The sequence below is a fragment of the Alligator mississippiensis genome, chromosome 9 (assembly GCF_030867095.1).
Source record: "Alligator mississippiensis isolate rAllMis1 chromosome 9, rAllMis1, whole genome shotgun sequence".
Classification (NCBI taxonomy): Eukaryota; Metazoa; Chordata; order Crocodylia; family Alligatoridae; genus Alligator; species Alligator mississippiensis.
In genome coordinates this window covers 63,951,830-63,965,764 of record NC_081832.1, presented here as the reverse complement: position 1 = coordinate 63,965,764, position 13,935 = coordinate 63,951,830, and the positions used below count along the sequence as shown (strand labels likewise).

At 44.1% G+C, this 13,935-nt stretch overlaps 1 protein-coding gene across 1 annotated transcript in view; it reads left to right on the top strand.

Annotated features, from left to right (window-relative positions):
* The window catches only part of LOC132243211 (uncharacterized), a 62,396-nt gene extending 50,401 nt beyond the window's left edge, over nucleotides 1-11,995 (top strand). Inside the window, exons 27-33 of the mRNA XM_059733522.1 lie at nucleotides 1,567-1,682; nucleotides 4,145-4,354; nucleotides 5,541-5,684; nucleotides 6,178-6,335; nucleotides 7,848-7,957; nucleotides 8,113-8,222; nucleotides 11,381-11,995. Coding sequence (XP_059589505.1) covers nucleotides 1,567-1,682; nucleotides 4,145-4,354; nucleotides 5,541-5,684; nucleotides 6,178-6,335; nucleotides 7,848-7,957; nucleotides 8,113-8,222; nucleotides 11,381-11,610 — 1,078 coding nt within the window. The 3' untranslated portion in view covers nucleotides 11,611-11,995. The remainder of the gene's footprint in view (nucleotides 1-1,566; nucleotides 1,683-4,144; nucleotides 4,355-5,540; nucleotides 5,685-6,177; nucleotides 6,336-7,847; nucleotides 7,958-8,112; nucleotides 8,223-11,380) is intronic.
* Nucleotides 11,996-13,935: the final 1,940 nt, after the last annotated feature.

Sequence of the window (13,935 nt, the reverse complement as noted above, 5' to 3'; positions counted from 1 at the left end):
GGTGGAGAACCTTGCATTTTTCGGTGTTGAACACCATCAGGTTCTCGTCCGCCCATTTCATGAGCCTGTCAAGGTTGGCCTGGATCACCCTTCTGTCCTCAGGTGTGGATGCTTTACCGCAGAGTTTGGTGTTTTCAGCAAACATGGCCAGTCCACTTCTGACACCAATGTCCACATCATTGATGAAGATATTAAATAGTATAGGCCCTAGGACAGAGCCTTGAGGGACCCCACTGGTGACCGCGCACCAAGACGATTGGCTTCCATCGACTGCCACCCTCTGGGTCCTACCGCGGAGCCAATTCCCCAGACAGCGGATTGTGGTGAGATCAAGGCTGCAGTTAGCCAGTTTAGCCAAGAGGTGATCATGGGATACCAGATCGAAGGCTTTTTTAAAGTCAAGATATACAATGTCAATCTCTTCCCCATTGTCCAGGTGATAAGGCACCTGGTCATAAAAGGAAATGAAATTGGTCAAACAAGACCTACCCATAACAAACCCGTGCAGGGTATCCCTTAGGATATTGCCTTCAGCTAGTCTGTTAAGGATGGCCCCTTTGATAATCTTTTCCAAGACCTTCCCCAGGATAGAGGTCAGGCTAACGGGCCTGTAGTTTGCCGGATCTACTTTTCTTCCTTTCTTGAAGATAGGCACGACATTGGCCCTCTTCCAGTCTTCGGGCACTTCACCAGAGCGCGAAGAGCTCTCTAAGATCAGTGCCAGGGGCTGAGCTATGATGCTTGCCAGCTCCCTGAGTACCCTTGGGTGTAACCCGTCAGTGCCGGCTGACTTGAAGGTATCCAGCCTGTCAAGGTGTTCCTTCACGAGATCAGCTTCGATGGAGGGCAAGGAATCTCCCTGACCCGGGCCTCCCTGACCCATAGTGGGCAGGGATGTCCCATGGGACTGGTGAAAAACTGATGCAAACTACCCATTTAGTAAGTTCGCGTTTTCCTGTGCATCGGTTGTCAGTTGCCTCATCTGGTTCAGCAGGGGTCCAGTGTTGCCCTTGCTTCTCCTCCAGCTCCCCACAAATGTAAAAAAGGACTTTTTATTGTCTTTGATATTTGTAGCTAGCTGGAGTTCCATCGCAGCCTTGGCTTTCCTGGTTTGCTCTCTACAGGTCCGGACCAGAGCAGAGTATTCCTCCTTGGTGGTGGATCCAGTTCTCCATCCTTTGTAGGTCTTCCTTTTAAGACACAGGAGGTCCGCCAGTTCCCTGGAGAGCCAAGGGGGCTGCTGTGCCCTTTTGCTGCCTTCCCTCCGAGATGGGATGGACTTTGCTTGCGCATCCAGGATTGCTCCCTTGAGCAATTGATTTGCTAATTTGATTCCTGCCCAGAGCAGGGGGGTTGGACTCAATGATCTTTTGAGGTCCCTTCCAGCCCTTAATTTCTATGATTCTATGATCAGTTTTTAGTCTTTCTTTGGGCGGCAGGGACAGGGGGGAGAGGGTTAGCCTGACCATTTTGTTTCTGAAGTAATATATTTTTCTGCACCAGAGGCTTAGCTTCCATGCCATTGGGTGTGATTAACCTCCAGTGTGGTGTGTTTTGATTGCTCAGGGTAAGCCACACCAAAAATACCACTTTGACCGCTTGTGATCAGCTAACTGCGAATGGGAGCTTGAACCAAATTAACTGCTCATCCTCAGCTTCCTGGGTTTGTAAGAGAAATGAAGGTAAGAAATAATTCAGTTCCTCTTATCTTATCTGACTGCACTCTGCTAAATCCCTTCCTGACCTGTGAATATTGTCACACAATGTATACTACAGTTTCAATTCTCCATGGCATATGTACAAAGCCTGACTCCATTATGTGCCCAGTAGTAACCTACTTTGAAATGCGCACAGACTACAGTTATGTGAATAAAGTGACAGAACTTGGCTGCAAGAGAACTGAAATTATCAGATCAGTCTAGCTAGGTTATATAAAAAAATCTCTGCAGCCATATCCAGCTACAAAATTTTTCTGCAAGCAAACAAGGGTTGGCCTGGGTTATGTATGAGGGCAGGAATTTTTTTCTGCAACCATGAGGACCAAGGGTGACCACACTGAGTTGGTGATTCAAAGCAGACTTCTTTGGAAGGGGCAGATTGTCTGTGTTCACCTCAGCACTGATTCAGAGCTGTACTTCCCCAGGGGTGTCCTGGCACTCAATCCACTTTTGAGCAGCAGTTCCTTCTGGGACACATGTGCTTGTGCTGGCTGCGTGGGGTAATGTGTGGTTGTTGTTTTCAGGGTGCAGCTAACCCTCCTTCCATTTGCAATCAGATAATACCACAGTTAGGCCCACCAGTTCCCTGTCTGGATCATTTGTGCCCCACATACCTCCTCATCTCTGGTGGGTGGTGGTGGGAACCCTCACTCTCACAAGTGACTGCTTTTTAAATCAGGTCTGCACTGTCCCAGGATTGAGGTATAATAGGATTCTGAAAGTGTTTCCACACCAGGTTAGGAATCATGCTCCAAGTAGGCTTTTCCTGCTCTGCAGCTTTTGATTTTTCAACTTATTTCTTGAGAGGAGGGAGTAAAGATTAAGCTGTGGTAAATAAATTCTTGCAGGAAAGCTTGAAGCATTGGGGATGGTTAAGTGGCAGATTGCATTTATTTTACAAATTTTGCCTCATTGGAATGAAAGTGCAGAGCTTGGAGACAGCATGCAGCTATAGCTTCTCTTTGGATGAGATTGGGTAGCCTCACATTTTGGTTTATCAAAAGGTGTCACATGATGTAAATTTAGAAGGATTTAATGCATGCAGTTCTATGAACAGAACGGCAGTTCAGCAGGCAAGGTCACTGTGGTTTGGATTATCATTTGTTAACAAAGAGAGTGATAATGAAGAAATCCATTATTTCATCTAAAGTTGAAATTCAAAAATCAACAGGCTTTGAAAAAGTATTTGCAATGATTTCCCATGAACCACCTAATGAGCTAGGCTTAATTTCAGAACAGTGTTTCCAAGTGTTGTGCTTTGGGTTGCTCAGGGAAACAACTGCTAGCCTCTTTTGTTCAGGAGGTTTTGGAAATGCTGGAACACATGCCACGATGAGAACAATTCAGATACTCAGTTTATGTTCATTTTTAAGGAAAATTTGTTTCTTTAGAAACCTGCAAAACCATTCATTTGGGGTGGGCGGGTTGAAGAGTATTTTCTGATTTTTAAGGAAAGGGGAACCTGGTGAGAATGAGAGGGTGAAATGGCTTAATGCAGTCAAAGAACAGGATTGCTGGAAAAACACCCAGCACTTTGTAGGCAGCGATTTTCATTTTTTGGTTTGTATAGTAGTTCGTTTGGTCTTTCTATCGTGTGTGTACCATGTCTATCATCTATGTGTTAACACGGTCCTTTGCTCAGTAGAATGGCATGCCTGATCCAGTGTGTGCCAATCACGTGGCTCAACACTACCAAAGCCTAAGTTACTGACATCTCAAGTGCATATTATCATGTGTGTATTTGTGTAATAGGGAGATTGTGTGGCCCTCTAGTGGCTTCGTTTATGCTTTAGAAACAAATTCAACTGGATTTGATCTACAGGTTATCATTAGAGTGGATTTGCATGCTAGCAGGCTATGCTACCCAGAGAACATGTATAAATTGACTGTGTGTTGTCATAACAACCCATATCACCACATAAGTTTACTATAATCTCTTAAAATTACTTAAATGAAAGCTAATATTCAAGCAGAGCATATTTGATGTCAAAGATTTAAAGATAGCCAGATCACTGAACTCGGGAAGTCCTTTGCCAGGCTCTTGGAATTTGTGTTCAGAAATGCTAATGTCCCTTTGACATCAGTCGCTGCCTCTGCAGGGAGAGGAGAATGTTTTCAGCTGAGTTTATTTTAGTTCATTCAAAGCTGAGAACCAAGTAGTAATTAAAATAGCAAGAAAAATTTTCTTCTCCCAACCCACGAATAAAATCAGGTGTGAGACGATGGGATTTATCGGTACCTAGTCAGTACGCTGTCTGAGATTTAGCTATGCTTTTCCATGCACAAAAAAAATCTGAGTACCGCTGTTTTACTAATGCATGCCAGTCACTTTTCACCCAACAGAAGGTCCAGTAAGGGACTGGAGTTACCAAATGCACAGAATATGAAGGGTGGCTTTTCTTTTCTTTTTTCTTTAAATCTTTCAGGTAATGGCATTTTTTGGAAATACCCCAGAATGCTGCTCCTGCAGCCGCTAGGAGGATTAACATACACATTCTTGGAGGTTGCAATGTCAGCCTGTATCATAGCAGCTGATTGCTCTGGAGTAACTTACTGGGGGCAAAGTTACATACCTGTCAGTGGTAAAGAGCTGATCTTCAACAGAAAAAGAAATGTTGCTGTGTACCTGAAAAGTGGTAACTATGTACTTCTTTAATGCTATACATGCTGTAAATATGCTCATAGAAATGTAAATCAGAGGACTGATTACTTTTTGTTTTAATTTGTCTCTGTTCCTCAAGTGTCTGTAATCTGATTGCCTGTAGGAGTTGTATTTTTACCTTGTCCCTTAACACAGTGGTTTGCCTTGTAAGGTTGCTCATAAATGCTTTTGAGTATTTTTGGTAGAATTAGAGTGATGTTATAGCCAGATGGCCAGGCATTCATCATCAAGTCTGAGCAGTAAGAGCCAACACAAAATAATAAGAGAAAAACCAACCAGTTGCCTTTGAGCATCCTTGCCTTTGAACATTTTATGCTTGTGTGGGTTGCTTCTGTTGTGTCCTTTGTTTTAAGAAGAAAGTCGATGCATTTGTTTTTAGAGAGGAAAAAAATAAAAATCAGAAGTTTTGCCAACAGTATAGGACAGGGGTTTTCAACCTTTTTTAATCAGTATACCCCCGGCAGCCGGATTCAGAGCAGGGGAGGGGGTGGCACACGGCTGGGTGTGGGGAGGGTGTTGGTGCTGGCTGCATGCAGAATGGCAGCAGCACAAGGTGATGGGTGGTGGGGGCATGTGAGCTTCCTGTCCCCCTCCCCCTTGCCCCTGCTCCTGGGAGGCGGTGGTGCAGGGTGGTGGGGGCAGCGCTTCATCCCCACCCACCCATGCATATCCCCTAGGGCCTTTCCAAGAACTCCTGGTTGACAACCCCTGGTTTAGGCCATAATCCAGGTTTTTTTTTATTGCAAGCACATGCTGCACTGCCCCTTAAGGGCATGTTTGAGCCCTGAGTTGTGTCAAGTCAACTGAATGGCAGATTGTGAAAGTAAATCTCAATTTGCCTTCTAGCTATCTCCAGTATTTGTATGACCATGGCTACCAAAGCAGCTGAGCAGCTTTCACCGCTAGTGTATTTATTTAGTACCCCTGGGACTTTGGGAGGTAGTATTTTCCCCATTTTACAGGTGGAAACCTGAGACCCAAAGAAGTTTAGGGTATGCTTATATGGTACAGTGCAGTGCTTGTAGACATACGTACCTGTGCAAACCCATCCATTCATTCATTTATTCATTCATTCATTCCCCCCTTCTCCATATGTCTAAACACTCAGGATTTGCCAAAATTGAAAGCTAAATGTAAAGATTAAAAAAATTTTTTTTCAGCTTGCAGTGAAGGACGGTATGGTATGTATTGCCAACAGAAGTGCCCACGCTGTCTCAGCCATACAACCTGCAATAGAATCACAGGGTTGTGTGATGGTGCAGTGACTTGTCACGAAATTAAGAAATTAGAGCTTTGTGAATATGGTGAGTAAGACAGCAAAGGGAGTTGGGCTCCCTTTTCTGCTGAGGTTCGTTATTTTGGTCTGACCATTTTATGAGCTGTTGACCAGCATTCTAAATACATTATAAAACTCAACCTTTTAGCTTGGTCTTTTCCTGACTAGGTTTCATAGCAGGTGGTTATTTCTGACTAATGGATGGATAGAAAGGAATAATGATATTTAGATTCCCCTTGAATAAGCTTTGCATTGGGGGGGAGGGGAGGGAGAGCCTGATGTGACCCTGGTTGAAGAAAGCTGCTTATTCAGGGAAGCGTGTAAGTATGTTAATAGAATTGAAACGTGTTTATAATAAAATCTGTTCTAAAGAGGAGTGGATTTAAGTATGTGTCTAATGATTTCTTTGCATAAGGATCGATTTCAGTATAAAGTCAGGAAACTGAAGACTGGTGGTATGGGTACAAGATGGTGTATAATGAGTTTTGTGCCTTTTAATTTGTGTCTTCTATTTCAAAAAGACCTTACAAGCAAGATGTGTTTCCCCTTTTGGAAATACTGGAATGGAAATTGTTATTATATTCCTCCTTTTGGGGCACTGAATAAGAGTGGAGCAGAATTTATGTGTGGTCAATACGAAGGGTCCCAGCTGTTAAAATTACAAGATGCAGAAGAACAGGTCAGTCACTCAGATATAAAACTATTAATAAAGAGGTCGTGTACAATGTATTCTTTAATATTTATCTTTTAAAACCGTGAAATGATCATTTTATCCCAGCATATTGGATCTCTTTTTCCTCTCTGAAAAACACTGCTTAATTTTTCTTTTATGTACCTAAAGAACCCACTCCTCACTTCTGTTAGGCTTGCTGTTTATTTACGAACTCTTTCCCTTTGTGAGGACATGGCTTATGATTTGTTGAGATCAGGATTTGTCAGCATAGGGTTTGCCAGCCAGCTAAACAAACCTGTACTTAGATTGTGAACTCTCTGAGCCTCGGACAGTTTTTTTCTTACTCTGTATTTGTACAGCACTGAATATGGGTTTTTAGCCCAACACTTAGGCTGCTTACAGACTTTAAAAAAAACCCAAGAAAACAACACTTTACTTCAAACTCTATGTGCCCCTGCACCAAGGCTAGCATATGCCCAGAAGAGGCATCACATTAGTTGGACTTGGCTTGCCCAATGTCTGTATAGATTGGGCGCTTCAGCAGGGCTTTCTTGGCACTTTTAATTAACAGTTGATTGAATCAACTTTAGATAAAAGCACCAAAAAGCCCCACTGAAGAACATGATCTATATAGACACTGCAGAGAAAAGTAAAGAAATAAAAAAGCCTAGGAGACCTCTTTTGCAGTTGAACTAACGCACTGCTTCGTCTAGTAAAGTGCTTTTTTCACGTCTGTCAGCAGCTTTAAATGTTACTAGTAAATACTATCACTAAGCTAAAGCATGAGGTACCGGCTCAGTCAAAGCTTCCCTTTAATATCAGTGGGAGTTTGTCTGAGTAGGGACTGAATAGAAACTAAAAATTTCGAGCTATGTATGCCCTACAAAAATGGTGTGTGATGGGGTTTTTTTCTGTGTGTGTGAAGGAGTATATGTCAATTTGTATTGAATTTTTTCACAACTGAAAGGTGCATTTTTTCTGTCTTTAATTAGAAAATCAAGGCAGAGAGTTTAAGAAAAAAATGAAGTTTTAAAAACAACTTTGCTATGCAGTTATCTGGGGAAAATTCTTTTATGAATGAACAGTACAGAAAACTCAAAGTGAGGATGTTTAGATAGATAATTTGATAGAACCAGGACCTGAAGATCATTCCCATCTAATGCAAGTTAAATGTTGGCTCTAAACTGTCTAACAGCATCCTTTTAAAAAAGATTCTAGGTTTAGTACTTCATTATGGTCAGGCAGCTGATCTGTACGTGGTTGAACCTCCTGCACCTGTTACCATTTTAAATCAAAATTCCATGGGTGCAGATTTGGGCTCTTAACATATTAAAATGGCCTCTTTCTTTTTAACTGGCATTAAGAATGAAAAAAACTTGCCTCATGACTTGGATGTGCCATCCTGCTGCCAAAATGAGACTGTATCTATTTAGTTATTTGGGGATCTCTCCTTGTTATCCAGGTGTACATTGTAGGCATCATCTTTGCTACAGTACCACTTTTGTTTATTATTTGCAGAGGTGGATTGCTAAAGTCATCTCTAAGAAAAGCTGGTTACTCAAGCTGAGCCATAATCTCCAGTCCAAAACCTGGATCATGCCTGGTAGAGACACCGAAGTGCCTCATTGGTAAAATAAATTCTCGTTCTCATGAGTTTCACCTTTCCTTTACCTAAGGGTGACAGTGTTACTGGGGGAGGACATCAGGGAGGAATGTTGCTGTGACTTTGAGGTCAGGAAATCCAGATTAATATAAAGATACATTTCATTGCTTTGGTTTTCAGGGGTTTCCAAGAGGCTCAGGATTTGTGTATTCAGATTGAACCTGTAAATGGGACCTTGATTTCATCTCCCTGCTCAGAACTGGCTTCGTGGATTTGCAAGGTCACACCAGGTGAAAGCACACTACAGTATTTCACAGTATTTCACAGTATTTGCTGTAGTCTTTATCAGAGGACATAGTATACAGTGAAATGTCACAATGGTGCCTGAGTTGCAGCTTTTGGCAACGCTTCTTAGGCTGCGCACCCTTGGAGGAATTTCTTTCCCTCTGCAGAAAACTCACTGCACCCAGTCTGCTTCCTGGCCAGGAGGGGAGAGGGGGATCCTCTAAGCATTTTACAGCACAAAGGAGGAAAACGGGTGACTACCAAAGGCACCATTGTTTACAGCTCTGTCAGTCACGTTTCAAAGTACTCACATGGCTGAATATTGCGCTTAGAATCATAGAGAAGCAGGGCTGGAAGGACCTTGAGAGGTAATCCAGGGCAAGATTATCCCAATCCCACACCATACTGGTGAACAAGTTAAGAGGCTGTGACTTGGATGACTACACAGTCCGGTGGGTGGCGAACTGGCTAGAAGGTCGTACCCAGAGAGTCGTAGTGGATGGGTCGGTATCGACCTGGAAGGGTGTGGGCAGTGGGGTCCCGCAGGGCTCGGTCCTTGGACTGATACTCTTCAATGTCTTCATCAGCGACTTGGACGAGGGAGTGAAGTGTACTCTGTCCAAGTTTGCGGATGACACAAAACTATGGGGAGAAGTGGACACGCCGGAGGGCAGGGAACAACTACAAGCAGACCTGGACAGGTTGGACATGGGCAGAAAACAACAGAATGCAATTCAACAAGGAGAAATGCAAAGTGCTGCACCTAGGGAGGAAAAATGTCCAGCACACCTACAGCCTAGGAAATTACCTGCTTGGTGGCACGGAAGCAGAAGTCCTAGTGGACTCCAAGATGAACATGAGTCGTCAGTGTGACGAAGTAATCAGAAAAGCTAATGGCACTTTATCGTGCATCAGCAGATGCATGACGAATAGATCCAAGGAGGTGATACTTCCCTTCTATCGAGCGCTGGTCAGACCGCAGTTGGAATACTGCATGCAGTTTTGGGCACCTCACTTCAAGAGGGATGTGGATAACCTGGAGAGGGTCCAGAGAAGGGCCACTCGTATGGTTAAGGGCTTGCAGGCCAAGCCCTATGAGGAGAGACTAGGGCACCTGGACCTCTTTAGCCTCCGCAAGAGAAGGTTGAGAGGCGACCTTGTGGCTGCCTATAAGTTCATCATGGAGGCACAGAAGGGAATTGGTGAGGTTTTACTCACCAAGGCACCCCTGGGGGTTACAAGAAATAATGGCCATAAGCTAGCAGAGAGCAGATTTAGACTAGACATTAGGAAGAACTTCTTCACAGTTCGAGTGGCCAAAGTCTGGAATGGGCTCCCAAGGGAGGTGGTGCTCTCCCCTACCCCAGGGGTCTTCAAGAGGAGGTTAGATAGGCATATAGCTGGGGTCATCTAAACCCAGCACTCTTTGCTGCCTATGCAGGGGGTCGGACTCGATGATCTATTGAGGTGCCTTCCGACCCTAACATCTATGAATCTATCCTAACCATCCTATACAAATCCATTGTCTTACTTCTTAGCAAAACTACACAGTCAACTCTGACATAACACAAGGCATGACACCCTAACCTGTCACACATAAAGCAGGGGGACTGTGGCAGCCAACATCCTGCTGTCACAAATGTTGTTATACACTTGAGAGATCCCAGGAAGAGGGCCACACCCCCTGCTATAGAGGAAGGCAAAAATTCCCAGAGTCCATACCAATCTGACCATGGGGGTAAAATTCCTTCCTGACCCCAAATTTAGTAGTTGGTCTGACCCTGAGCAGAAGGGTAAGACCCTCTAGCCAAGAACCTCTTGGCTTAAGTCCCAGCAGGAGCACTGGCAAATCCCAGTTGATATTCCCAGCCTTGGCTGCAGCAAGCACCCAATGGAAAGCTTAAAAAAACCTGACATATAGCAGCAGGAGAAAAAAATATTCCCTCGCAGTCCCATGCAGCAGCCAGAAAATCCCAGAAGCATGGGAAATAACCATAGTAGAACACAGTTATACCTATGCCTGGATCATCCTGACTAGTGGGTGTCCAGACTCTTCTTGAAAACCTCCACTGATAGAGAGTCCACAGTTCCTCTAGGTAGTCTATTCCACTGCCCCACTGTTCTAACAGTGAAGAAGTTTTTCCTGATAGCCAATCTAAACCTACTTCAGTGCAACTTCAAGCCTTGATCTGTGTCCTACTCTCTACAGCAAGAGAGAAAAAGTGTTTTTCCTTTTACATGGCAGCCTTTCAAGTAATTGAAGACTGCTATCAGGTCCCCTCTTAAAGTACCTTTTCTGCAAGCTGAATATGCCTAGCTTTTTCAGCCTCTCTTTGTATGACTTGCCTCCCTTTATCATTTTTGTTGCCTGCCTCTAGACCTTCTCTAAGTTCTCCATGTCCTTTTTAAAATATGGACCCCAAAACTCCAGACAGTATTCTAGATGAGGCCTAACTAGTGCTGAGTAGAGACACTATCACTTCCCATGTTTTGCACCTAAAGCTTGCATAATAGAGTCCACCCTGCATATTTCCGGGGTGCTTGGCATTGGAAATACTAGAATCTCCAAAGTATCTTTAATCAACTGTACAGGGAAAACTAACAACCTTTGAAGCAGCTGCTGCTGTTCATTATATATATATATATGAAAGAGAGGGAGAGAGAGAAGGAGCCAGATTCTTCTCTCCAACAGTGTCACGCAGATCTTTGGCTAAGTCCAAACATGAATGCAGCTCTGGAGAGCTGTAGAAGGTTACGATCTACACTCTCTGAATCCCAATTTGGGCCTGGGCTCTAGCATAAATTATAACAATTGTCTTTTAGATACCCAAACACCATCCAGGGCTGAATGAGGTATAGATAACTCATTTGGAGTAGATGGTTCTGGTAGGATTCCCTATGCTGATTTTGTACCATGTTTGCTTAAGTGATCTTTCTTGTGCATGGCCAGTTTTAGGTGCTGAGAGTATCAATCACTTGGTACAAAGCAGCTTCACTTCACCTTAGCAGTTGGGCTGCTGGTTTACATGTTCAGGTGCAGTCAGTGTAAGGGGTAAATTAGGTGCAGACACATATTTCGTTACCAAAAGGCCTGGAGGAAAACAGGCTAGAATTGTGTCCTGTGTGTCTTACGTTTCTCTTTTCCTTGTTTTGTTTCTCTTAGTTCCCGGAGCACAGGATTCCAGTTATATTTGGTGGAAATCGTTGGTCCTGTCATTTTTTGTTTCAGTTCTCGTAGTTTCTGCTAGTGTGCTTGTTACGTATAAAGCTGCCCGTTGGAGAAGAGCAGTGTCTCTAGAAAAGGGCAATGATGAGGCTGAGCAGAAGAGTGAATCAGAGGAGAGAAAAGGACAAGACAGCCCTCGATCCAGAAGAAGCAGCCCCTCTAATTAGGGTGCAGTGACAGCAGACCCACCCCGTCCTTCCTAGTAAGAAGGTTTGGCTTTGAGAAGAAGTTTGAGTTAAGGAATACATGCATGGAATCTGAGAGCCCATTAACAGACACAAAAGTATTTAACTTACAAGTTGTTGAATGTCTTAATTGACTTTTATTAGTGTTTCTGTACTGTCTCTGAGCCCCCACAGTCTCAAGTGACTCCATCTGTTAGAAGCAATATCTGTCTTTGCATGTGTTGGCACTGCCATTTCATCAAAGCAGAATATACCTAGAATATGACTAATCTAAAATATGTCCTTAAATCATTTTGCATTTCACTCAGAGAAGTGTTCATCTGTGTTTTTCTTTTTTGTGGAATAGTTCAATAAACTCTAGAAAATATGGCTTTGCTCTCTAGATGATTTTGCAGGTGTTTACAGAGCTTTTAAAAGAGCAGTTGAAAGACTCTTCTAACTGCATAGTATGTGTTAAAATCTAAGACCAGATCCTGAGCTGGTACATATTGAAGTTGCTTCACTAAAGTCTTTTTATGTACTATACACAAGCAAAATGTGTTTCCTTTTTTGGACAGACACACACACATACACACAAAGCCTTTCCAGAAAGGGAAACATACCTTGCTTGTAAGGTCTTCAGTGCCAGTCTTCAGTTTCCTGGCTTTATATGGAAATTGATCCCTGTGGAAAGAAATCATTAGACCCATCCTTAATTCATCCCTCTTCAGGGATTCATAGATGCTACGGTTGGAAGGGACCTCAACAGATCATTGAGTCCGACCCCCTGCCTAGGCAGGAAAGAGTGCTGGGGTAAGATGACCCAGCCAGATGCCTATCCAGCCTTCTCTTAAAGACCCCATGGTAGGGGAGAGCATAACTTTCCTTGGAAGCCCATTTCAAATTTTGGCCACCCTTACCATGAAGAAGTTTTTCCTGATGTCTAGCCTAAATCTGCTCTCTGTCAGTTTGGGACCATTGTTCCTTGTTACCCAAGAGGCAGCCTGTGGTGAAAAAAGCATCTCTGATATCTTGCTGCACCCCACTAATAAATTTGTAGGCGGCCACAAGTTCACCTCTCAGCCTTCTCTTGCGGAGGCTGAAGAGGTCCAGGTCCCTTAGTCTCTCCTTATAGGGCTTGGCCTGTAAATCCTTAACCATACGAGTGGTCCTCCTCTGGACCCTCTTGAAGCTATCCACACCCTTCTTAAAGTATGGTGCCCAAAACTGGACGCAGTACTCCAACTGTGCAGTCTGACCAATGCCGCATAGAGGGGAAGTGTCACCTCCTTGGATCTGTTTGTCATACATCTGCTGATGCATGATAAAGTGCGGTTAGCTTTGCTGATGATTTCGTCACACTGACAACTCATGTTCATCTTGGAGTTCACTGTGACTCTAAGATCCCTTTCCGCTTCTGTGCTGCTGAGAGGGTCATTTCTACGGCTGTGCAAGGCTTTGGACTGCATCTTAACACACATGGTCATCTATGTCATGAGTTTTGCATGTCAACAGCTTGAGCTTCAGTTCCCCCCAAACCCCTGCACCTATCACCTTGGAGTACTTGCCTCACCAGGGGCCACCATCCCTGCAGTTTTCATCCCCCTGTGTTGTAACACATACATGTGACACAAGTTTTGCTTTCAAGAATTTGGGGTGCAGTTCCCCCCAAACCCCTGCACCTATCTTCTTGACACTTCGTAGGCCTCATGCCCTCAGCAGAGGCTACCACCTCTGCAAGTTTCATCCAAATCAGACACAAAACAACAATGTTATAGATATTTCATTGATTCCCCATTATACCCTATGGCTGGATCTCTGAAGCAGCTCCAAAGCTTTGGAGCCGCTTCGGCCGAATCGAAGCAGGAAACTGATCTGGAGCTCTGGATCAGATCCCTGGCATCCAAAGCGGCTGGATCTGAAGCCGAATTGAATGGCTGCCTATTCGTACGGGCCTAGTCATTTCCTAGCCAGTAAGTGTACTGGATTTTTACGCCCTAGGTGTAGCACTCTGCATTTGTCCTTGTTGTACTGCATCCTGTTGTGTTCTGCCCACTTTTCTAACTTGCGCAGGTCTGCCTGCAATCGTTCCCTACCCTCCAGAGTGTTCACTCCACCCCACAATTTAGTATCATCCACAAACTTGGACAGAGTACACTTCATACCCACATCCAAGTCACTGATGAAGACATTGAATAGTACAGGTCCAAGGACTGAGCCCTGTGGGACCCCACTACCCACATCCTTCCAGGTCAATACTGACCCGTCTACTACCACTCTCTGGGTGTGACCCCCACCCCAGCCAGTTTGCCACCCACTGAACCGTGT